Raw genomic sequence first — 22,259 nt, forward strand, 5'->3', positions numbered from 1 at the left:
GAACAGAGGAGGTTCAAAGGTTCTGATGTAGCAGCAGCGGTTGTTAGTAACGTTCATTTCAAGCATTACTTTGAGAGTTTGCTCACCGCGAAAAGACTCTTGTTTGAAAGCCAACTGCGCACCCAGGATCCGTGGCGTCACACTGGGAATATATATCTTTTCTGGGGATTTTCTGGCCTCAATCATTTTTGCTTGGGGAAGAGTAAAAGTCTTAACAAAAAAACAAAAACAAAAAAAAAAAACAAGATATAAAGACTTATTTCAGGTCAAAGGTCGTCCTGTCAAGTTCTTTTGTATTGCAGTCTAATGGGAGGAAAATAGTTTTTGGGCCTCATTGGGATTGATTTTTGGCTGCAGTACCTTGAGTAGCCACTGGGGGGAACATTAGTTGATTGGCAGTGCAGTATCCAGCTCTTCTGATCCATCCGTCACACTAACTTACTGATCTTGGTCTTGGAGCCAAAAACAAACACTGCCATCAATCAAACGCAACACAACACAAGTGCGTATTGTGCGTCTGGTGTGCAGTTGTGCAGTTGTGCAGACCTGCAGGAGCCTCAGTAGCAGTGGAGTCAAACCAGCGCGGTGAATAATTCACCAGGTCTGCCTGGATGTGGGTCGACAGACGAGCCAGATGGTCGCCTGTCTGCTCTCTGGAACTCACACCCGCAGGTGTGTGCGTGTGTGCGCGCGGGTGTACAGTCATGCTGTACCAGCAGGACTGTGATGAATTATGGCCGTGTGTGTGTGTGTGTGTGTGTGTGTGTGTGTGTGTGTGTGTGTGTGTGTGTGTGTGTGTGTGTGTGTGTGTGTGTGTGTGTGTGTGTGTTCCGACCCTAGTTTTAATTTGTCTCCTCTCATTAAAATCAAAACTCATTTTGTTCCCTTCATGAGCGACACTCGTCCTCGTCGGAGTGAAAATCCTTGACGTGAATAATGCAACTTGTCTGGATGGAGTGAATATGTGTGTGCGTGTGTGTGCGTGTGTGTGCGTGTGTGTGCGTGTGTGTGCGTGTGTGTGCGTGTGTGCTCTCTCTGGATCTTATTTTAGACTCCTCTGTCTGGAGGATGAATTGTGAATGCAGCAGCAGCAGCAGCTGCAGAGACGCCACCGGAGCTTCCGAGCAGTTTTCCCTCTGAAAGACTTGAAGTCTTCCTGCTCGGTCACTTGACTCCTCTGTCATGTGACTGCCTCCACTTCCTAATCCCACATCTGGGCAGCAACGCTTTGAAAAGTCAGGAGTGAGCAGCAGAGAGGAAGTTCTGACAAAAGGTTGAAATAAAAAAAAAAGGGAAGGGGAGGGGCGGGATTAAAGAAAAGGAGCTCGGAGTCAGCGCTTGACTTCAACCTTCAAAAAAACCTCTGACGACTCGGCTGTCGAGGAGATTTTTTTCACCTGTAGGTGGCGCTAGCAGCATTGTGAGACTAGCGCAGTGCACTGCCGTAATACAGACAAAAAAAAAAATTGTATCGTTTCTTTAAGACTTTAAAACAAACTAAACAAAACAGACACGCACAGTTTAAAAATCACAAAAGGAGTCGATAGAAATCCGACAGCAGAGACAAAGTTGTGATAGCAGGTGTGTAATATGGAAAACATCCAACAAAAAAAGTGCATCATTTCAGAGAAGAAAACTTTTTTTTTTTTTGAGGCAGCATCGACAACTCGGACTGAGTTTACAGAGAGTAAAAAAAGAAAAGAAAGCAAAAAAGTGAGACATAAAATTGCACATAAAAAGTGTTTTCCAAATCTCTATGGAGTGACTCGACGGTCATATAAAGAACTTGCACGGCTATAAAGTCAAAATGTGAGATAAAAAATAACATGATGAATAAAAACGCGACTGGAAGACACCAAAAGTCAGCATTCAGGGGCCAAACAGCCGGTTCACTTCGAACAAGAACAATAATAATACCAGCGACAGCAGCAGCTGCTGCTGCTAATTAGCCGTTAGCGGAGAGTCACATGGTTAAATTGACGAGGATCGTTGATGGTTAAATAAGACAAAGTGTCGGAGAAAAAAAAAAAAAAAACCCCGCTCGGCGCTCGTTAGCAGCTGATTACTTCCTTCATTGATTAAGACGGAGCGCACGCAAACAGGAAATGGCGGGCGGCTAATGGCTCGGCGGCTAATGGCTAATCACTTAGCCGTCCGGGAGCGAAGGCGCCTCTTGATGATCAGGTGGTCACTCTCCTTCTTCTCCTCCGGCTCCCTGCTGATGATCTGCAACCACACGCACACGCAGTCCACTCAGTGTGTGTGCGTGTGTGTATGTGTGCGTGCGTGCGTGTGCGTTCAGTCAGTCAGGACTCACAGGGTGCGGTGGGACGTCCATAGGTGAGGAGATCTCGGGCCGGTACAGTTTTCTTTTGCTCTTCTTGGCTCTGAGGCTGAGCGATGAAGAGGAGGAGGAGGAGTAAGGGGAGGAGGGCAGCTGGTGGGCGTCGCCAACGTTGCCGCCGCGGCCGCTCACCAGGCTAATCATCTTCTTGGCTGCGGGGAGCAAACAGAGTGAGGACGGGTCAGCGAGCTGGAGGAGACGCCTCGGTTGTTTTCGTGCCACTGCTAAAAACATAAAGTGGGACTTTTTGTCCCCGCGTGACATTTGCGGTGATCAGTCAGTGACCTGGTGGTTAAAACTGGGCTGGGCCGGGCCGGGCAGCAGCAGCAGCAGCGCTACTCCAGGCTGATTGCTGCTGCTGCTGCTGCACATTAAAGCTTCTCCAACCGACCCAGCGGTACAACTACAACTTCCCTCTGCTGATTCTCCATTCAAAGACAAAACCGCTGCGGTGATGTTACGACCTCCAGAGCCCATATATAAAAAAAAGAAGTCCCGCCTCATGAACTGCTGATGTGAGTTCCGACCACTGAGGGACAATAAAACTGCACCTGAATCACTGAGTTCTGCGACTCTGCAGGCTGCCACTGCGTCAACCCTCCCGCCCTCACAGAAACAGAGACCCCTAGGGGCCGCCTGGCTGGGTTGATTGATTGATTCATAAACTTCGAAAATCCCTTCTTCTTCTTTTTTTTTTTTTAAATTATAAAATATTCTCTGCGAGCCCTCGCAGGATTCCGTGCAGCACAGCGCAACGTCGTCCAGCTCGTTAAAGTTGCTGCAAACGTGACCTCTGCAGGAGCACAGAACCAGCCCAGCGCTTTCATTTTGCTAAATTTTATTCACCGAGCAAGGTTATTATTACTTGGCCACCCTGAGCATGAACAAAGGCTGCCTTTTGTCTGATCATTGCCCCACAATTTGTGTCATTTTTAAAACGATTTTTGGAATCGAGAAGCACTTGAATCGAATGATCCACTCCGAGTCGAATCGTGAGTCACCCAAAGATTCACATCCTGCCCCCTGGCGGTGGCGCTGGTTCCTGCCAGGACCAGGGTTGGACCCGACCTCGCACTGACCTTTAGAGCCCAGCAGCGTGGGCGAACTCTGCAGGAAGTCTCCGATCTTCTGCAGCGCTCCCCCCTCCTTCCTGCTGTGCATGCTGCTCTGGGAGTCGTGGCGGGCGGCCGGGGAGGCGGAGCTCTGCGGGGAGGAGACACAGTGGCGTTAAGGGGCAGAGTTTCACGGTTCAGGTGTGTGGTGTTTTGTTGGTGAGGGCCCAGTGGTAGGAAACCGGGCTCGGGTTACGTGGAAATATGGACGTCTAGTCTAGATGACTGGTTTGGAACAATTCTAGAGACAAATTCTAGCAAATCTGGAACAAATGGATTTTATTTTTTGGAACCCCCGTGTTAACAGATTTTTTAAATTTATTTATTTATTTTTTTAATGATGCTTACTGGTCCTACTTTTTTCCCCTTTTCAATTTGCCGATTTAATTTCTGTATGGTTATTATGGTAACGACAGCGGGTGACACTCAGGTTCTTATGTAGGTTCTGGTTGTATCAGAGTTCTCTACAACTGAGTAGCCAAATCATCCAACACCCAATTTACACCAAAAGAATGCAGGATACCAGGACTTAAAGAAAACAATGGGAGGACTTCTATCTCTATTACCTTTCATTTATTTTCAATTTAATTTAATTTCAAAAAGAAATATGGACGTTAGTACAGTGTGCAGGACTCGTGGACCTCCTGCTCAGGCCGCCCAAACCGCTCAGAGGGCCCCTCCCCCTCCCTCTCCCTCTGCGCCACCTGCAGGATTTTCTCGAACCCTCGCAGCCGACGTGGAGCGAGCGAAGCCCTCGGGCCTCTCAAACCCCCCCGAGAAGATGATGTTTCCCAGCGGCTCGACGCCGTTGACCTCCCTGCTGTGGAAGTCCGAGAGTTCAGAGTTCAGCGTCTCGTCACCTCCTGCTGCTGCTGCTGCCAGGTCGGCTTGGCCGTCACTCTGCTCCTCGTGTTGCGTTTGTTCTGTGCCTCCACCTCATCCTGCACACACACACACACACACACAAAAGCAGCAGTCACATTAACATATGACACACAAACGCAGACGGAGTGCTCGCTCGTTCACTCGCTGGGTGACTCATCTGCAGGATGAGGCGGCTGAGAGCAGCGGAGCGCTCGATAACGACCACCCGGGCGAACCCAGACGTTCAATTCCACTTTTAAAAACCGGGCTTAAAAAAAAAACAACAACCGAGAAACGAAGAAAAAAAAAACAAAAAAACCCCAACAACCTCATAACGCTCTCCGATGTTGAAAACCTTCCATCTGTTGCTCATTCACCCGTCAGAAGACGACGTCTCTGCGCAGTCGACAGGCTCAACAGCAGCCTGCGCTCCTCAAAGATAAACGGCCAATTATGACGCAGTGAGTCATTTTTTCCCCCCATTTTTCTTTTCTTCGCAACCACAACACGGACGACAACAACGACAACAACAACGCGCTGATGTCACCAGAAGATGTCAAGAACGATAAAGAGCCGGCATCAGTGTTGGAAGAAAAGGAGAGAGAGAAAAAAAAAACTCGATAAAGAAACCAAGCGCACATGGAGGAGAAGTCTTCTGATTCTCCCTGTGATGTCACAAGCCGAACGGACCAATGGTGTGCCAGCAACTGACTTTGGGATTTAAAGGCCATCAAAAGCATCGCTTGTTCCTGAAGCCAGTTTCCCATCATGCACTGCTGCCAAGCAGCAGAGCCGGCACTCGCTCACTCGCTCACTCACAGCTCAGCGGCGGGAGCGAGGACGACCCCCCCCCCCCTTCCCCCGGGGTTAGCCAAGTGGATGTGGCCCTGCAATTAAAATAAGGCCAGAACGTGTGGGAGTCAGCGGTGAGTCAGCGGCCTGCGTGTGTGTTTTTAAATAAAACCCCAAGAAGGAGGCGAGATGATGTGGATATGAAGGGTGGCTATTCTAGATCATCTAAAATACAACACATGCATACACACTTTCATTAATGTATTTACGAGCAGAATATTAAGTTATAAAAATCATAAAACAAGCCAAATATTATCAAATCAAATCAAATCAGAAGCACTTTGGGTTGCATTCTTTTCATGCATGAAAAGTGCTGCAGAAATAAAGTTTGATTTGATTTGATGATGTGGTGAGTGAGGAAGAGGAGGAAGAGATGGAGGAGATGGATGAGCAGGCGATAAGCCAGCAAGTGTAATTGGAGTGTGTGTGTGTGTGTGTAGACAAGATGGAAAGCCTGATGTGCATGTGTGTGTGTATGTGTGTGTGTGTGTGTGCACGTGACGGGGAAGATGCAGCGAGTCACTGAGTCAAAGGCGGTGGCAGCCTCCCCAGGCGACGCACGCTGCAGGTTCAGCCCTCGCCACCAGGGGTCGCGTGGGTTCAACCGGGGGTTGGAGGGGGAAGAGGGGATGAGGAGGGTCAAAAGGTCACAAACATGTGGCGATGCAGATACAGTGAGCCACAGACTCCTGCAGACACGGTGTCGAACAGAGACGACCAACACAAATACAAATAGAATAAATAATAAGAATTATGAGTGGCTGCGTCGCAGTGAATCAGTGAGTCAGAGCAGCAGCAGCAGCAGCTGCAGCAGCAGCAACAGCAGCAGCAACTCAGCGAGAAGTTTTTCTAGGACGGCAACATAAAAGATCTTCGTCGATAAATCGGTAGGAAGCGAAGCGGCGGCTGAGGAGCGACAACGAGGAACATCTGAAGTCTGAAGAAACCCGAACACAACGATCGGCTCAGCACAGGAAAACATCCAACTACAAAAACAGCAGCGTCGTGTTGCAGTCAAGACGGCAGCGACCGAGACAAAGACCGGACCAGAACCAGGACTTCACATATCAAAGAAAAATAACAACAAAACAGAAAAAAATGACCAGTATCCTTTTTTTTTTTTAAATTCCAGTTTGCTTCTAAATGGAACAGCAACCTCTCTTTTCAGCAAAGGTATTTCCTTTAACATTTTGCAGCTTTGCCAACTATCTTGAACCATTTTCAAAAAACTTTGCTCCATAAAACTGGCCCTCTGGGTGCCACAGACAGAGCGTACAAAAACGGCAGCTGGATTCTTTTCCGGTTATTATCGTGTTATTACAGTGTTGGCTGAGTCTCCACTGGTCTGGATAAAAAAAATCCAGAGTCCGTCCAGTCCGAGACCGAGACCAGACCCAGTACAAAGGCCTCCGAGTCCGAGAACCTTTGAAAAGCGGTCTGGAGACCGAGACCAACCTCCAGTACTGCAGCACTACAGCAGCGATCTAAGATCTAAGCGACCTACAGAGGTGTCGTGTTCCTCATTTCCCTCAGTCAACATCCTCCAGGTCACCAGTCGTCGTCTCGCTTCTTCAAACTTGGCTGCTTTGCAAGATAAACGGCCTTCAGGGAGACTCGCTACTCCCGGACAGAATAGTGAGACTTGAACAAATCCTCACTCTGCCAAGTCAAAGTGCTGCATCAAACGCACCTAAAACCAACAGTCGCTCATCAAAAGATTTTTTTTATTTTTTTTAGCCTCCAGATACAAATTAATCTTTTGATGATGATGGATCGGATGTGAAATGAGTCTTTGATGAATCTTTGCGGTTGCGGTTAATGACTGTAGGGTCTAAAGGTGCGGCGTGATGTGCAGGTCGGCCACCAGGGGTAGCCGGGCCACCTGTCTGCTACTCTACGTGGTGTTAGTCGACGGGCCGGAGGGCTGGTGGATGAAGATGAGGACGGATCGATGAGTGTGTGAGCGAGCGGGTTCTAGTGGAGGAAAGGATCGGTACCTGCTGGGGCCGCCGCCGCAACTTGCTCCTCCTGAAGATGTGAGACTTGATGTGAGGAGGAGGAGGAGGAGGAGAAGAAAGACGTCGGTTAACAACATGTTTTGTCAGCAGGAGTCTTCAGGGGGTTCAGAACCAGAAGCAGAAGCAGAACCAGGGCCGTGTTTTTCTAAAAGAGGCTGCTGATCGTCATCTTCATCAGAAGATCCTTTTCTCCTCCAGCAGATAAGCTCTGAGGTTCTGGTGACCTCGACGTCCTGCTGGAGCTCAGCAGGGTGTCACAGCTGGAGGCTCCTCCCCCTCGTCCCCTTAATTACAGGCTGACCCCCACCACTCCCAGAGGTCGGGTGTGGGGGCGCTGTGAAGGGGACCTGGCCGAGGGTCTCGCTTCTTCTGACTGCAGCAACTGCGGCCGTCACGCCGGAAAAAAAAAAAAAAAAAAAAAAAGTCACTTGGGACTTGGCGAGTCGCGGCTCAATCTCGCCATCTCATTATCTCACCGTGAAATGTGGAGATATCGGGGAGCCGCCGGAGCGACGGGTTGCTTGGATTGGCTGTGAAATAGCCTGAATTATTTTCATGGCGACACATTTCTTACTCGAAAAATACTGAGAAATTTGTAATTGCCTTCCTGGCGCGAGAAAATGACGCTGCTCAGGACAAACAGGACGAAGAGAACGAACTTCCCGTCCTGGTGGAGAATCAGCAGCGCCTCCTCCTCCTCCTCCTCCTCCTCCTCCTCCTCCTCCTCCAGTGACGGTTCATTCTGTCTAACCGAGGAGCAACACGCTGCTTCAAGGAGACCAAAGATCGACCTTCTCCAAAAGCAGCACTGGAGTTGCGTTTCCATGACAGTATTCCGCCGAATAAAAGCGATATTTCTAAATAAGTTCGAGAAAGTACAGTTGCGATGTGCAGCCGTTTGCACTGAATGGTGCGAAGCGCATAAGCCGGAATTCTCGTCAAGCGAGGGAGAAGCTGCCGCAATAATCTTCATATTTTATTCAGCGCGGCTTGAAGAGGAAAGCACTCCAAACAAAGAGGAGACACTAATCTGTGTGCGGACAGCTGCTCATCATCATCATCATCATCATTATCATCATCACCACCATCTTGGTGCAAAACCAGAGGGAAAACCTGCAGCACGTTTGCATTTCTCTTCACAGACACGCAAACCATCAGTTTATAAAGGCGACACCAGCATGCAGCGTTGCCATCTGACCAACAGGGGGCCTGAAATGAACGTGCAATGGAGTTGAAACTGTGGTGGTGCTGAAAGCCTCCCTGAGATTTATACCGCGCGCCTCCATCCGTTAATCACATCCAGAAATGGAGAACAAGAAAAAGAAAAAAGAAGAAAGAAAAGAGCAAAAAAAAAAGAAGAGAGGAATGAAATGAAAAAGAAAGAAAAAAAACAGAAGAAAAAGGAGGTCTGTGATTGGTGCAGCTGGCAGTGACCTTTCCTGGGAGAGCGGCAGTGATGTGACAGCTGAACTGCTGCCGACCTCGTGTTGCTCTGAGTGGGGAGCTTGTTCAGGCTCTCCTGGGGAGCAGTGGGTGTGTGCGTGTGTGTCGCTCTCTATCTTTCTAAGTGGCATTTATGATAAATGAGATTATTTCCTCAACGCCGCCTGCAGATGACGCACTCCTGTCAGCGCCACTGGAAAACTACTGGCTGGTACTTGAAGAGAGTCGAGCTCCGCGGTGCCGGTCTGAACACAAAGTCACCTGTCAAAGATTAAATCTGAGAGAACGTGTGCGTATGAGGAGGAAGAAGAAGAAGACGACGACGACGACGAGGAGGAGGAGGCGGCCTGAAGGCTTTAATTAACTCTTGTTACTCTGAAGTTAAAGAAATGTCAGGTCCTTTGATACAGAGCCAATCTGAGGAAACCGGTTATTCATAAAAATAGTTTATTTTTCCTTGTAGATGAAGGTTAAGAAGATTTATAGCGTATAATTATAATAACTCTACCACAGTATAAGATATTCCTGTGTAGTAATATTGACTCATGCCATAAATGGTAATTATTTTAAATGGTGAGAGTTTTTTTTTTTTAATTTGTCGTTGCTGTGGTTTATGTTCCATAACAACATAAACCACAGCAACGACTGGCATCTGATTTCAACTTTACACCTGCTGGCCAAGACCAGACTGGCACCAGACTGGGGGCACAAGACACAGACAACACAACAGCACGACAGGCTGAAGGCCAAGTGATGAGATCAGTGACCTCTGTGACCTCTGCTGACCTGTTCCGACCACCACCTGCCCCCAAAAACTCGAGCTCCACCTCTAAAACTGTCTTCAATCAAGACTTCCACCAGTTTTATAAAAAATTGTACAAAAAGTCTCATGAACGACGACAGCGACGTGCGTCTGCAGCTCAAACCAGAACCAGAAGATGTGAAAAGGCCCCTCGAGCACAGACTGTGATGTCACAGAGGGCTGCATTTAAAGTCATCAGCACAGAAGAAAACCACCTCCTCCTCCTCCTCCTCCTCCTCCTCCTCTTACCTTCTCCATCTCGCCGCTCTTCCTCTTGCGCGGCGCCGCCGGCCGGCTGATCTTGACGGTGACGGCGCTCTCCTCGCCCTGCCGCCTCAGCGCCATGCGGTTGGGCTGCAGCGGGCTGAAGGAGATCTCCAGCTCGGGCCGGGGAAAGCGGCTGGCCCGGCCGTTCTCGGTGGAGATCTCCGAGGAGTCCAGCACAGAGGGAAAGCCGGAGGAAGCCTGCGGGGGGGGGGGGGTTAGGGTTAGGTGAGGAAGAGGCAGGTGGGACCTTCAGAGGTTCTCTGGAGGTTCTGGGTGGGTGGGGGGGGGGCTGCTGGGAGTCGGTACCTGACTGCTGACCGATGCTCTGGTCTCCCTCTGCTCCTTCTGCTCCTCGCACTTCCCGTCCAGCGCCTCCCTCGGAGCGATCCTGAGCGGTTTGGCAGGAATCTGCAAGAAAAAGAACAATTAGGAAATAAAACAATGCCAATTTAATCGCAAAACAATTCCAACACAATTAGCGAAGGTTGTTTGCAGCCACTGGCTTCCAAAGAGACGGCGAAAAATAAATGAATGAACAAATGAGTATATCAACCACAAGTTTCCACAAAATGCTTTTGTTGCGCGTTTTTCTCGCACAAGAATGGAACAGGTTGGTTTGGATTGCGTCAACGTCTCTTCTCATGCTCCATGATGGGAAAGTTTGTGAAGGGAGCTCATAAAAGTGACAGCCCCGCAGCCCTGCAGGCGGGGGGCGGCGTGACGCCATGCCCATAAAGCCCATCCTTCACCTGTTTCCCTTTTCTCAGCCTCGCATCGTCCTGACTGCAGAACACCTCACTGACGACTCGACAAACAGGAAAGAGACGCCTCGGCACTTTCTGAAAATATCCTCCCTGCCGATGAAGCCGTTTGGGAAGAGCTGCACTCTTCCCATTGGAGGGAAGAGTGAGGAAGGTGGGCGGGGTTTCACCAAAGTGCAGCAGCGCCGAGCTGCCGGCTCTGGGTCGGCTCTGGGTCGGCTCCCAACGACTGACTGACTGACTGACCTGTGCGACGGTGTCGTCCTGCTTGTGGGCGGCGGCCTCGAGCTCTTCTCTCAGTTGGAGGATCTCTGCGTCCTTCTCCCGCAGAGCCGCCTGCAGCGCCGCCACCGAGCTTCCGTCACCGCCGTGACCCTGCCACCGAAAGAGGAGGAGGAGAGGGCACACTCCGTATTAGTGATGCTAAAGAAAAATGCTTTTCTGCGTGAGGCGAAAAAGAAAAATCTGATGGTCAAAGCGTTGATGTAAAACACAGAAAATGTCAACTGATTTTTCTAGAAAGTGATCACTTGAGCATCGATCCTTAAAACGGGATGTGAATATTTGGGTGTTTCGAATGTAGCTGAGGCTAACTGAGGCTCCCTGACTGTGGCCAGGGAGGGAGGCTCACATTGCTGTGGCAGTGTGCTGTGCCTGGGCACTGGGACGGAAGTTTCCAAGTTTCCAAGTTTATCGGATTTCATGAGTCGAATGATAAAAATCACCACCAGGAATCATAAGTAAGATGAGAACCGCAATTCTTCCATGAAGCGACCGTTTCCCTTCTGCCCACTCTTAACTGACAGCCGCTCTCAGTGACAGTTCAGAGGTCAAACACACTGGGACTGACAGCAGGACGAGCGCGGCTGACTGGACCTGCGAGACCGATGGCAGGAAGGACTCGACCTGAATGAGGGATTAGGTCATTAAGATACCGCATAGTCACCCTATAAATTCCCAAACTTAAACTACGTCAAACTCGGCTCATCACCACCGGCGGCCTCAGTAAATCACCGTCATCTCATTATTTTTTAATTGCTGCGGCGGCTAGAGGGGGAGCGGGAGAGTAGTCAGCGTGTCGCACTGACCTCTGCTGGCGGCTGCCTCTCGTTGCAGCGCAGCTGCTGGATGAGTTGGTCCTTGTCGGCCTGGCTGGTCAGCAGCTTCTGCAGCTGGACCTCCAGGGCCATGACCAGGGTGTCCCTCTCCTTCCTCCAGCTCTCCATCTTCTGGTCCTTCTCAGCCAGCTGGGTCGACAGCGACTCCTGGCAGAGAGACACGGAGGTTGGGTTGGGGGGGGGTTAGAAGAGGTGTGGGCAAACAGAGGAGCCGGAGCAGCAGCAGATGGTTGGTTCCTGGTGCTGCATGTGGACCAGGTGATCTCCGAGCGAGTCGACTCACCAGCTGACTCTGCTGGCGGGTGAAGCGCTCCCGGTCCTCGGCGAACCTCTTCATGTCCTGGTTCCTCCGCTCCTCGGCCTCCTTGGCCTGGCCAATCAGCAGCAGCTTCTCCTCCAGCCACTTGCGGCGCTCGGCCTGCTGCTTCTCCAGGCTCAGCTGGAAATCAAGGACTGTCAGGACTGCCTTTTGCTTATTGCCCAACCAATCGATTTTTTTTTTTGTTTTTACCTTCAAGCTCTCCTGAGCTTGTGCAGCTTCCCGTTTGGCTGAGTTGAAGTCTTCTGATTGGACGCTGGCCAGACAGGTTACAGCATCCTGCTGCTGAAATGCCCCCTTTAACTTCTCCACTTCTGGAAAAAGTGAAAAATATTCCTGCGTTGGAACCACCATCATCATCACCACCACCACCACCACAACTATGGGACGTTTTGTTGTTGTGCAACTCCAGAGTGTGTAGTTGTGTCATTAAAACCGTGTTCTCTCTCACACACACATATATACGCACAATTGTTTATCAAAATTAGTCAAGCTTGAAATTAACTGCCGTCTCGGCGTCGTCACGCTCTTTCAAAACCTTGGCGTCTCACCGCCGGAGAGCTCCTGGATGAGCCGCAGCTTCTCCTCCAGCGCCTCCTCCATCTGGCTCTGCGTCTCCTCCTGCTCCGTCAGCGCCAACCGCATGTCGTCCATCACGCGCTCCTTGGCCTCCAGCTCTGAGGGGGGGCACCAGAGAGCAGACAGTCGGACCTCCGCAGGTTCTCCGCACCTGGCGGCGAACGCAGCTGGCACACACTGCCTACCTTTACAGGCCTTCTGGTAGAGCTGGGCCGTCTCCGCAGACTTGCAGTCGGCCGGCTGTTCCTGAGTGGAGGAGGAGATGGAGGATGAAGTCACCACCAGGTTCTCATACAGCTTCAGAGCAGTGAAGGGAGAAAGCGGGAAGGAGTCACTGACGGTCCTGAGCTGCTGGATGCTCCTCTCCCTGCTGGCCACCTCGCTCTGAAGCTGCTTCTTGGCTTTCTCAGCGTCGGACAGCTTCTGCCTCAGGACCTTCTCCTCCTCTCTCATGGAGGAGATCTTCAGGGGGGTGGGGGGGGGGATCAGCAGAACCGGATGACGTCAGCAACTCTCTAAATGGGCTCAATGAAGACACCCAGCTCCGATCGGGTGAGCCTCACCTCCTTCTGGACCTGCTGGATCTGCTTCTTGTAGTCGGCCAGCTTCTCCCTGAGGTCCGAGGCCTCCTCCTCCTTCCTCTGAAGGTCCAGGCTCAGGCTCTTGGCCCACTCCGCCTCCTGCTGGCCGCTTTCCTTCAGCCTGAGCCACGGTGACAGAGACCACATTGGTTACGACAAGCGCTGCTGACAAGGTCGTTGAAAGCTTGGAGGGGGAAGAAGGCGGGGCTAGAATCAGTCTGGAGATGATGGACAGATTAATAAGACAGTCAATGGACAGTGCAAGGCTGCTTTTTTTTTTTTTGCGGTGGGATAATAGAAAGAGGTGTCAGAAAAACAGCTTTCTAGAGAAGATCAAGACATAAATTGGTTACTGTGGGGGAGGGGGGGGGGGAATAAGAGCAGGTCCATAGGTGGCTCATTCTGATGGGCATGTCCTTTGTTCACCAAACATTCCCAGTGTGGAGGGTGAACTGAGTTTAACCACTAGCTGCGTTTCCATTACAGTTTTTCGCAAAATAAAAGCGTTATTTTTAAACTTTCGACAAAGTACAATTGCGATTTGCAAGTGTTTCCATTGAATGGTGTAATGGTAACGGTAATGCAGCTACAGTAGATCAGAAAAAAAGATAGAGAGATTCATCCTTTCATCCATTCCTTTGAGTTTATTTTTGTAACAAGATCTAATGGGAGAAGAAAATGCTTTTTGGACCGCGTTGGATATTTAGCTGCAGTACTTTGAGCGGCCACTGGGGGAAAAAAATCGTCAGTTCTTATAATATTTTATACATATATATATATATATATATATATATATATATATATATATATATATATATATATATATATATATATATATATATGTATATATGTATATATATATATATGTATATATTATGATGCTAACTGCTCATATTTTTCATCTGTTTTTTACCAGCGATATGGTGCTTGTGTGTGTGTGTGTGTGTGTGTGTGTGTGTAGAGGTTGAGCTTCTACCTGCTGATCTCCTCGGCTCTCTTCTCCAGCTCCTCGTCCTTGTGTGCGATGGCCTCGTGGGCCACGGCCAGCAGCTCCCGCCTCCTCTCTGACTCCAGGCGCCGGGTCTCCTGCACCGCCTGGCTCTTCTCCTCCTCCCGCTGCTCCTGCGCCTCCTTCAGGCTCCTCTGCAGGGAGGTGAGCTGCGTCTCCATGTCCTGCACTTTCCTCTGCAGGTCGGCAGACTTCTCCTCCTCCTCAGACTTCTCCCCCTCCTCCTTCTCCTTATTGGCAGCGAGCTCCTCCCTCAGCGACGCCACCTCAGCCTGAAGGCCACCATTGATCTTCTGGAGATCCTCCTGCCCTCTCAGCTGCTGCCTGAGCTGCTCCAAGGCTGCTGCTGCTTCTTCACTCAGCTTCTGCTTCACGTCCTCCAGCTGCTGCTGCGACGTCACTTCCTGTGCACGAAGCTTCTCGCCAAGCTCTAGCCGCATCTCCTCCAAAGTCTGCGTTTGGTCCTTGAATTTTGCCTCCAGCTCCTCCACCTCTTCCCTGGAGGCTCGTTCTTGCAGGTGCAGCTTCGACTGGAGCTCCACCATGCGTCCCTCTGAAGCCTCTTTTTGCTGCCGCAGCTCCTCAGCTTGGCGTTTGGACAACTCCTCCTGCTCTTTAGCCTGTGTTAGATCTACTTCTGGGACTCTGTTCTTCAGACTGTGGACCTCCTGCGTCAGCGCTTCGATGGTGGAGTTCTTGTGCTGGATCTCTTGCCGGCGTTCCTCTAGTTGCTCCTCGGCGTGCCTCAGCTGGACCAACGCCTGTTCTGCTCTGTCGGACTCGCCGCTCACCTGCAACATCAACAAACAACAAACTTACTTCAAGGTTTTTCTGTCACAGGCACGCAAACATGGGCGACGTGTCCTCAGGTGCTTTCCTACCTGCTGCTCTGTGGCCTCCAGCTTGGCCCTCAGCTCCTCGACCTCCTGTCTCAGTGCGTCGGCCTCCTGCAGCTGCCTCTGATTTTTCTCCTCCTGCAGCCGGCGGAGTTCCTCCTTCTGCTCCTCCGCAGCGGAATCCAGCACCTCCACCTTGGCTCTCCTCTCCTCTGCCAGAGAGGCCAGCACCTCCTCTTTGCTCCTCCTCAGCTCCTCCACAGAGAGCAAGGCCTCTTCCTTGGCTCTCCTCTCCTCTGACAAAGAGGCTAGCACCACCTCTTTGCTCCTCCTCAGCTCCTCCACAGAGAGCAAGGCCTCTTCCTTGGCTCTCCTCTCCTCTAACAAAGAGGCCGGCACCTCCTCTTTGCTCCTCCTCAGCTCCTCCAGAGAGGCCAGGGCCTCCTCCTTGGCTCTCCTCTCCTCTTCCAGAGACACGTGTGCCTCCTCTTTCCCCACGGTCTGGTACTCCAGAGCAGCCAGGGCCTCCTCTCGGGCTCTCCTCTCCTTGGCCAGGGCGACCAGGGCCTCCTGCCGACACACAGTGGGGAGACGCATGCGTTCATCGAGGGGAGGAGATCCTACCATTTGCAAAGCGAGGCTGTGGGAGGAGCTCAACCGATGCAGCGAGCGTGATACAGTTCAAAGGTATAGGAAGGAAGAAGGGCCTTAACAATCAGGTGTTTTCATAAACAATTTATCCAATTATTGTAAATATGTATCATGTAAATAGGTACTTTTGGGGAGACTGATTGTTAGTAAGGCGGTGGAGAAGTGGGAAGGTAGGTCTGAATGAGCTTTATGCTTCATCCTGCTCCTTTTGGGACATGTTGAGTTCATATTATGGCTGTTTGTGACGGGTGTTATTGTCATCTCATTGTCATTGGTCTTGTTTGTTTTTCAGTACACTGTCCTGTGTTGCTCACACTTGTTTAAAATAAAAAGGCATTCCAAAAAAAACAAACAGAGCTTCTACTCCTCTCGATGCTCCTCTCACCTGCAGCCGTGACGCTTCCGTGTCAACTTGGGAGGAAACCTCCATCACACCTGCTTCCCCTGACAAAAGAGAAAAGCACAGCTTGTGGTTTTTTTTTTTAACTTGTTGTTACTACAAAATAAGTGTTTTCAACCGAGTGGCATCCTTCGCGATGTGACGATCACTGAGACTTTAGCGTACGAGCAGAATCACACCATTTATCATATTAGCGGCTGTTAGCCGAGTGCATTCAACTCAAAATCTTTTAGATGTTTCTATACAATCACTAAAAAAAACAAACGGCTGCGTTCTCCCTCTAGCGCCACCAAAGAGCTGTTGCTGAATATTAGGATTTTTGCTGAAATGAACAACAAACAGGACGGGTGAGATGGCATTACTATCATTATTATTTTCCTCATTGCTTTACCGTCTTGTTTGAGTGCAGACTCCACCCTCAGCAGCTCCATGGTGCCCCCTCTGTCTGCAGCTCCGCACGCAGGAACATCCTGTTGAGTGAAAACCCATCAGAGAGTCAACAAGTTTCAACTGCGATGTCATTGCGTCAGGCGTAAGAGAGTGGGGAGTGTCGTGGATGGCACTGTGTGTGTGTGTGTGTGTGTGTGTGTGTGTGTGTGTGTGTGTGTGTCAGTGGCAAATGGCAGTTACAGCTTTAGGGCTGAGTGAGTTTTCTTGGGATGAAGCCACTTAATGGTTGTGACAATTCCAACATTACATTGTCCTCCCAGTTGGTGCAGGCAGGTACAGCAGCAGCAGCAGCAGCAGCTGCAGCAGCAGCTCCGGCTCCGGCTGCAGACAGGTTGTCGACGAGGTTCTTGAAGATCTCCAGCCTCTTCTCGGCTCGCTCCTCCAGGATCTCTTTTTGCCTCGCCAGGCGCTCACTGACACGCACACACACACAAGTATAAGCAGGTTAACGACGCTGCAACGGACCAAAACATCCACCCTGCCTCCTCCCTCCTTCCCTCCCTCCCAGGCCTGGCTGTCTCACTCGAAGTCCTCTTGCATCTGGCTGAAGATCTTGGAGCACTCTTGGCTGACCTCGTCTCTGACCCGCTGCTCGGCCAGCGCGCTCTCCGCCCGCTCCCGCCTCAGCTGCAGCTGCAGCTGCCTCAGCAGCGCCATCTGTCCCTGCGCAGCGACACAAAGGGGTGTGAGCGAGGGGAGCCGGAGGGAATGGGGGAAAAAAAAGTTGATTACGCACTGACCTGGTGTGCTTTCCTGCTGACGAGAACCTTCTCGTTGTTTTCGTCGGCCTCGTCTCCTTCGAGGTTGGTCAGGTCTGCCGTGACCTCCATCAGGCTCCTCCCCTCGTCACACTCCCCGTCGTCTCCGTCCTCCTGGTCAGCGGATTTGCAATCATGCCGTCATGAAAGGTTTTTACTGTTATAGGGAAAAGTGTACAAAAAAAAAAATACATGGTCTCCTCCGACTCACCAGAACATCCTCCAGGCTGCTGTCCCAGCCAATCCCTGAGCTCCTCCTGTTGCCGTCGCTGTCCAGGGTCTTCCTCTCACTCAGAGTTGTCCGGCTGGGCAGCTGCCTGGTGGGCAGAACCAACACCTGCAGCAGAAACAACCAGAGATCACGCCGTTAATACTCATTTCCAAACAGAAAACACTGGCACAGCCAAATACGTTCCAATACTACAGTACAGAAACTGAAAAAGAAATAATAAAAGACCTCATTTAGTGGAGTGAAAGAGAAATCACTCAAAGAATACTGGATAAAAAGCAACTGTACAACTAATGATGCATTCAGCCGTTGAAATCATTCAAAGTTTGAGTTCTGCAGAAAAATGCAGCCGTTCTCAGAGGAGGGCGTGCAGCATGATTAACACATTCCTACATCTGAAGATGTGCTGGAAGCAGAAATGCTACAGGAATTTTATTTGGCGACTATCAGCGACCAACCCCCCTCAGGGGTTGTTCTCGCTGGATCAAAAGTTCACAGAGGAGAAAAAGGGGGGAGGAGGAGGATAAGAAAAAACAACAAAGCACCTTTTGTGCAACGGCAGAGAACTTGAGGACGTTGAGGGTTTCGTCGTACATGGAGGCGCACTGGTTAACGTTGACGATCATGCAGGCTTTGCCGCGGCCGCAGAAGAAGCCCTGCAGGTAGTGGGTCAGCTTGCTCTCCCTGAAGGGAACGTGCTGCGGTAGCCTGAGAGGGCGGTGGGCGGAGACACAGAGGGACAGGATGGGGTGGACGTCTACACGGATGCGGGTTAAAATTCCAATGAAAAATGAAATAATAAAGCAAGCGTGCGAGGTCTCACTTGGCCTGCTGGTTGTGTCTCAGCGCGTTGATGCACTTGCCCAGGATGAGCAGCGAGGTGTTGATGTTCCCTGCCTCCTTCAGCCGCTCGCCCTTGTTCTGGGTTTTGGCGCATCGCTCGGAGCCGGCCAGGTCGCACAGACTCAGCCTGACGGTGAAGACAGTCAGAATCAGGACATGTTGCCGTTTGGCGGCCCGAAAAAACAAAGTGGCAGGGCGTCACCCACTCGCTGACGGCGAGGACCCGCGGGCTGCCCACGTCTTCAATCCTCAGAATGCGAATGGAGAAGATGCTGTGGCTGCAGAGAGTGGGTGGGGGGTGCAGGTTCAGTAAAGTCTCCAGAAAACGTGTAAATGACAGAGGGGTATCGAAGACGAAGGGCTACGCCTGTGGCCCGTGGAGCTCTCACCTCCTGCTGGAGAGCTGGTTCAGCCGGGTGGAGGAGAAACTCTGGTTCTTCTTGCCAAACTTCATCACCTTGAACGCCTCCTCGGCGCTGTTCACCTGAATCCAGCGCAGGTCTGAGGACAGAGAGCGAGGGTGAGGGAACAGGAAGTCAAAGCAGCAAGAGCAGGAGCAGGAGCAGGAGCAGGAAATGAGCAATGACAAAAACCTTTGATGAACGCGTTGCCCTTGACGTCCTGCGAGAGGCGCAGCGCCGTCCTCCTGCTCGCCCCGCTGGGCAGCGCCTCCAGCAGGTCGTGGATGTTCTCGTTGTAGATCTCGCAGAAGGAAACCCAAACGGAGAACTTGACGTGCGGCTCCGCCTCCAGCGCCACCTTGTCCTCCTCGCTTGTCCACTCTGCGGGCCGAAGGGGAAGGAGTTTGACAAAGGGCGACGTTTTGACAGCAGCAACTGAAGAGCTTTCACCACTGGGAAAAATAGTGTGAAGATGAAGCAAACTCACCCTCGATGAGTGTCTTGTTGGTTGCATTCAGAAGGCTGGAATTGCTCTTCTCAACCTGCAAGGTAACGAGTGAGTCAACACAACAGAGGAAAACTGCAGAACTGAAAACTGAAAAAGTCACAACTCATCAATCACTAAGTTCAAGATACAAGCCTGGGGGGGGGGGGGGGGACATGCACGTACCTCCTTGAGCTGTCTGAGGAGGGTCCTCTTGAAAAGCGCCTCCTCCGTCTGCTGCTCCACCGACAGCTTCACAAACTCCCGGCAGCGCTGCGGTTTGACGCCCACGCCGGGGAAACCGCGTTCGCCGATGCTGCTGAAGATGACGTCCAGAGAGCGGGGCAGCAGGCCGGCGTCTGCCTCCGGACCTGAAGGTAGCAAACGTATGGACTGTTAGCAAAACATACAATATTGACATTACTGAGATATAAAACAACAACAAAAACATTGTCATAATGGAATGAAAATTCCATCCATGACAAAGAAACAGACCGAGGAAGGTGAAGGTTTTCCCGGCGTTGGTGACTCCATACGTGAAGACCAGAGAGTTCCCGCCCTGGAGAACCTCTTTCACCAGGTCCCTCACGGTGCCCTGGAAGAGTTCACGTTGTGTTGTCTCTGGACCATACACCTGAAGAAGGTGCAAGGCGGACGGGGGTTGTGTGTGAATCAACACGTACTGTACAACAACTCACAGAAAAAGAAACACCCTCGCAGGGTTCCTACGTATTTTCATTAACAAAATTTCAAAACTTTTTCATGACCTCGCTTGAAATTTCCATGACCTTACTGCAATCTATAAATACAGAACTTTTACATTTTTACATGCTTTTTTTTTTATATACTGAAGTGGACATTATCCAACCTTATACAACAGTTGCTTAAAACCTTGAAAATACCGACACAGTATTTATGTTGGTCTTTAGTTTGAGAAAAAAAGGAGCATTGTTGGAGATGCGAGGGGAGGGAGGCACATAGCCTACGTTAGGGTAGAACAATAAACAAATTCCATGACTTCTCCAGCCCTGGAAAATGGAATTTGCAAATTCCATGACCTTTCCATGACAGTGGAAACCCTGAGAAAGGAATCTGAAAAAACAATCAACACCACAAACAAGTGTTTACACCAACATGTATCCCGGCTCACTTTCTTTTCAGCAAAAACACCAACCTTTGAGAACTGAAAGTGCTGGCCGACTTGTGGGAGGGATTTATCGACGCTGAGCCTCGGCAACAGGGACAAACTGGGGGGCCTGAGCAGAACAGTGTCAGGGGGGTCGATTGTGACACAGTCCTGTTGACGCACAGACAAACAAACACAATCAAGATCCGCCCACAGCAACATCCTTCACACTTCTGTCAAGTCTGCAGCCTCATCGCTATTCAATCTTCACCTGGCACTCTCCATTAATGCGTTCGGCTGCAGTAAACGGGCGGATGCGAAGGAAGACCTGCAGGTGTTCCTGCTCCTCGCTGCTGGGACGCTGTGAGCACCGACGCACAGGAACGGAAAAGAAAGAGAGAGTCACGTGATGTTTCATGAATTAAGTAGTAAAGTTTTGCCATTGTAAAAAAGAAATCCTACGTCGTCATTTTTATTTATTATGATAGCTTTGTTATATTTTTTTGGAGCTCTAAGGCTACCATAGTTGCAAATCGTGAACGGTATTCTGGGTAATGCAGTGTTGCGTGGTCGTTTGACAGACTCGGTGAAGTCGCGGGTACGTTTTGGTGTTTCGTAAATGGAAAACGTATATAAAGTGAATCAGCGTCGGTGTGCGTCTCGTTTTAAGGGATAATCCTGGACACAAAATAAGGTTGCCGTCTTACAAGCACAAAACACTGGGCGAGGGACACCACCGACACCTGAGTGCACTTGCCACCGCCGACATGTACCTGCGCCTCGGCAGAGATGCTCAGCTCTGACGGCGGATCTCTCTTGGCAGCGTCTCCCTGTAACGTATCCAGCTCTCGTTCGCCAACGTTGCTGTCCGCACACGATTCCATCACACTGCAAAAACAGATGACGGCAGAAGCTCAGAGAGCTGTTAAGCTAAAGGCTGCGCCGAGGGGGACGCAACTGTTGTTGGAAGGCAGGGTCTCTCTCGGGTGGAGGTCGACACTCGGCCGACACGCCTTCAAATAAACATCTCAATCGAGTCTTTTAAAAGAATAATAAACACAAACAACACGGCTTAGGAGTGACACTTACGTGGTTGTTGAAATACAGACATGAGGCGCACAGGCGACCGGGAGCCACTTGTTGTCGCGCTAATGCTAACTGACGTTCAGCTAGCTACCGACAAAACAGAACCGCGGCAGTGAGTTTGAAACCAGCCAATCAGATTCAAGATCGGTTGGCACATGCGTCCTTCATGTGGCGCCCTTCGTGTGGAGCCTCCAAGGCCGCTTTGGTGTGTCGGAAATCAGGGAACTTCAAGCCGGGATACGAATGGCGTACATGCATAAATACCACGGGGAAAAAAGCTTCGTTTTGTGAAGTCAAACTTTTTGCTTTACATAAATTGTGTAACTCGATAACTTAAATATACCGAGTTGCCGACACGTACACGGCCCGTGTGCAATCACACGGCGCGGCTCATTCCCATTTACCGCTGAAGTGGGCATGACGTCAGAGAAATTGACTTTTTTTCATTTCGTAAATCTGAGAACTTGGATTTGGGGGCGCTAAAACAACATATGTAATACATTATTGTCACCTTTCTTATTATGTGTTAGATTCAATGTATTTGTATACAACTTAAATTCTACCAGATATATTGGGAAGCTTGAATGCTAGGGAGGGATTTGGAGAATCTTGTTTTGTGCAAATGAGTGTCAATAAAGATGAACAAAATTATGTACCTGTATAAAAGCTGATTTATGTTGGGGTACTAAATACATTTGTTAAATACAAATGTATTGTTATTAATAGTTGAATGTAACCAAATAGCAAATAATAATTCCTGGATTTAAAATATTAAATGTATTAATTCATTATGTGTACCAATATATACCAAGGTGACCGAGTTCTCTAATGTTATATATTTCAACATCATAACATTGATATCACAAATTTTGAATTAATAATTATATATAGAAAGATGTATCTTGCCGCTTGCATCTCATCCGGTT

At 50.1% G+C, this 22,259-nt stretch overlaps 1 protein-coding gene across 3 annotated transcripts; it reads right to left on the reverse strand.

Annotated features, from left to right (window-relative positions):
* Positions 1 to 1,569: 1,569 nt before the first annotated feature.
* kif20ba (kinesin family member 20Ba) lies at positions 1,570 to 21,493 on the reverse strand. Of its 3 annotated transcripts, XM_076046104.1 has the most exons (36): positions 21,337 to 21,493; positions 21,021 to 21,135; positions 20,519 to 20,608; positions 20,296 to 20,418; positions 19,617 to 19,755; positions 19,308 to 19,492; positions 19,125 to 19,179; positions 18,830 to 19,018; positions 18,626 to 18,737; positions 18,443 to 18,514; positions 18,217 to 18,363; positions 17,939 to 18,101; positions 17,376 to 17,501; positions 17,147 to 17,278; positions 16,930 to 17,069; positions 16,654 to 16,819; positions 16,348 to 16,426; positions 15,942 to 16,000; positions 15,305 to 15,475; positions 14,951 to 15,136; positions 14,037 to 14,860; positions 13,043 to 13,181; positions 12,819 to 12,941; positions 12,665 to 12,725; positions 12,452 to 12,577; positions 12,093 to 12,214; positions 11,865 to 12,020; positions 11,552 to 11,728; positions 10,710 to 10,838; positions 10,009 to 10,110; positions 9,685 to 9,900; positions 7,170 to 7,214; positions 4,317 to 4,397; positions 3,424 to 3,547; positions 2,318 to 2,496; positions 1,570 to 2,226 (listed from the first exon to the last, which is right to left on the reverse strand). In XM_076046104.1, the coding sequence occupies exons 2-36, from the start codon at positions 21,129 to 21,131 to the stop codon at positions 2,143 to 2,145; spliced, it is 5,133 nt and encodes a 1,710-aa protein (XP_075902219.1). In that variant the 5' UTR covers positions 21,132 to 21,135; positions 21,337 to 21,493; the 3' UTR covers positions 1,570 to 2,142. The 3 variants fall into 3 exon arrangements, with proteins under 3 accessions (XP_075902219.1, XP_075902217.1, XP_075902218.1); XM_076046102.1 differs by having other exon boundaries at positions 14,951 to 15,475; XM_076046103.1 differs by lacking the exon at positions 7,170 to 7,214 and having other exon boundaries at positions 14,951 to 15,475.
* Positions 21,494 to 22,259: the final 766 nt, after the last annotated feature.

This window comes from Nelusetta ayraudi, unplaced genomic scaffold, assembly GCF_046127955.1.
Source record: "Nelusetta ayraudi isolate G7.1 ecotype Tasmania unplaced genomic scaffold, CSIRO-AGI_Nayr_v1 ptg000089l, whole genome shotgun sequence".
Classification (NCBI taxonomy): domain Eukaryota; kingdom Metazoa; phylum Chordata; class Actinopteri; order Tetraodontiformes; family Monacanthidae; genus Nelusetta; species Nelusetta ayraudi.

What these genes read in the sequence shown, in the direction of transcription:
- kif20ba (XM_076046102.1), bottom strand. Translation starts at nt 21,131, where the DNA reads ATGGAATCGTGTGCGGACAGCAACGTTGGCGAACGAGAGCTGGATACG. An exon ending in GCAGCCTGGAGGATGTTCTG is followed by an intron (nt 17,279 to 17,375) that starts GTGAGTCGGAGG and finishes TCCGCTGACCAG; the next exon opens with GAGGACGGAGACGACGGGGA. An exon ending in TCAGCAGGAAAGCACACCAG is followed by an intron (nt 17,070 to 17,146) that starts GTCAGTGCGTAA and finishes GTCGCTGCGCAG; the next exon opens with GGACAGATGGCGCTGCTGAG.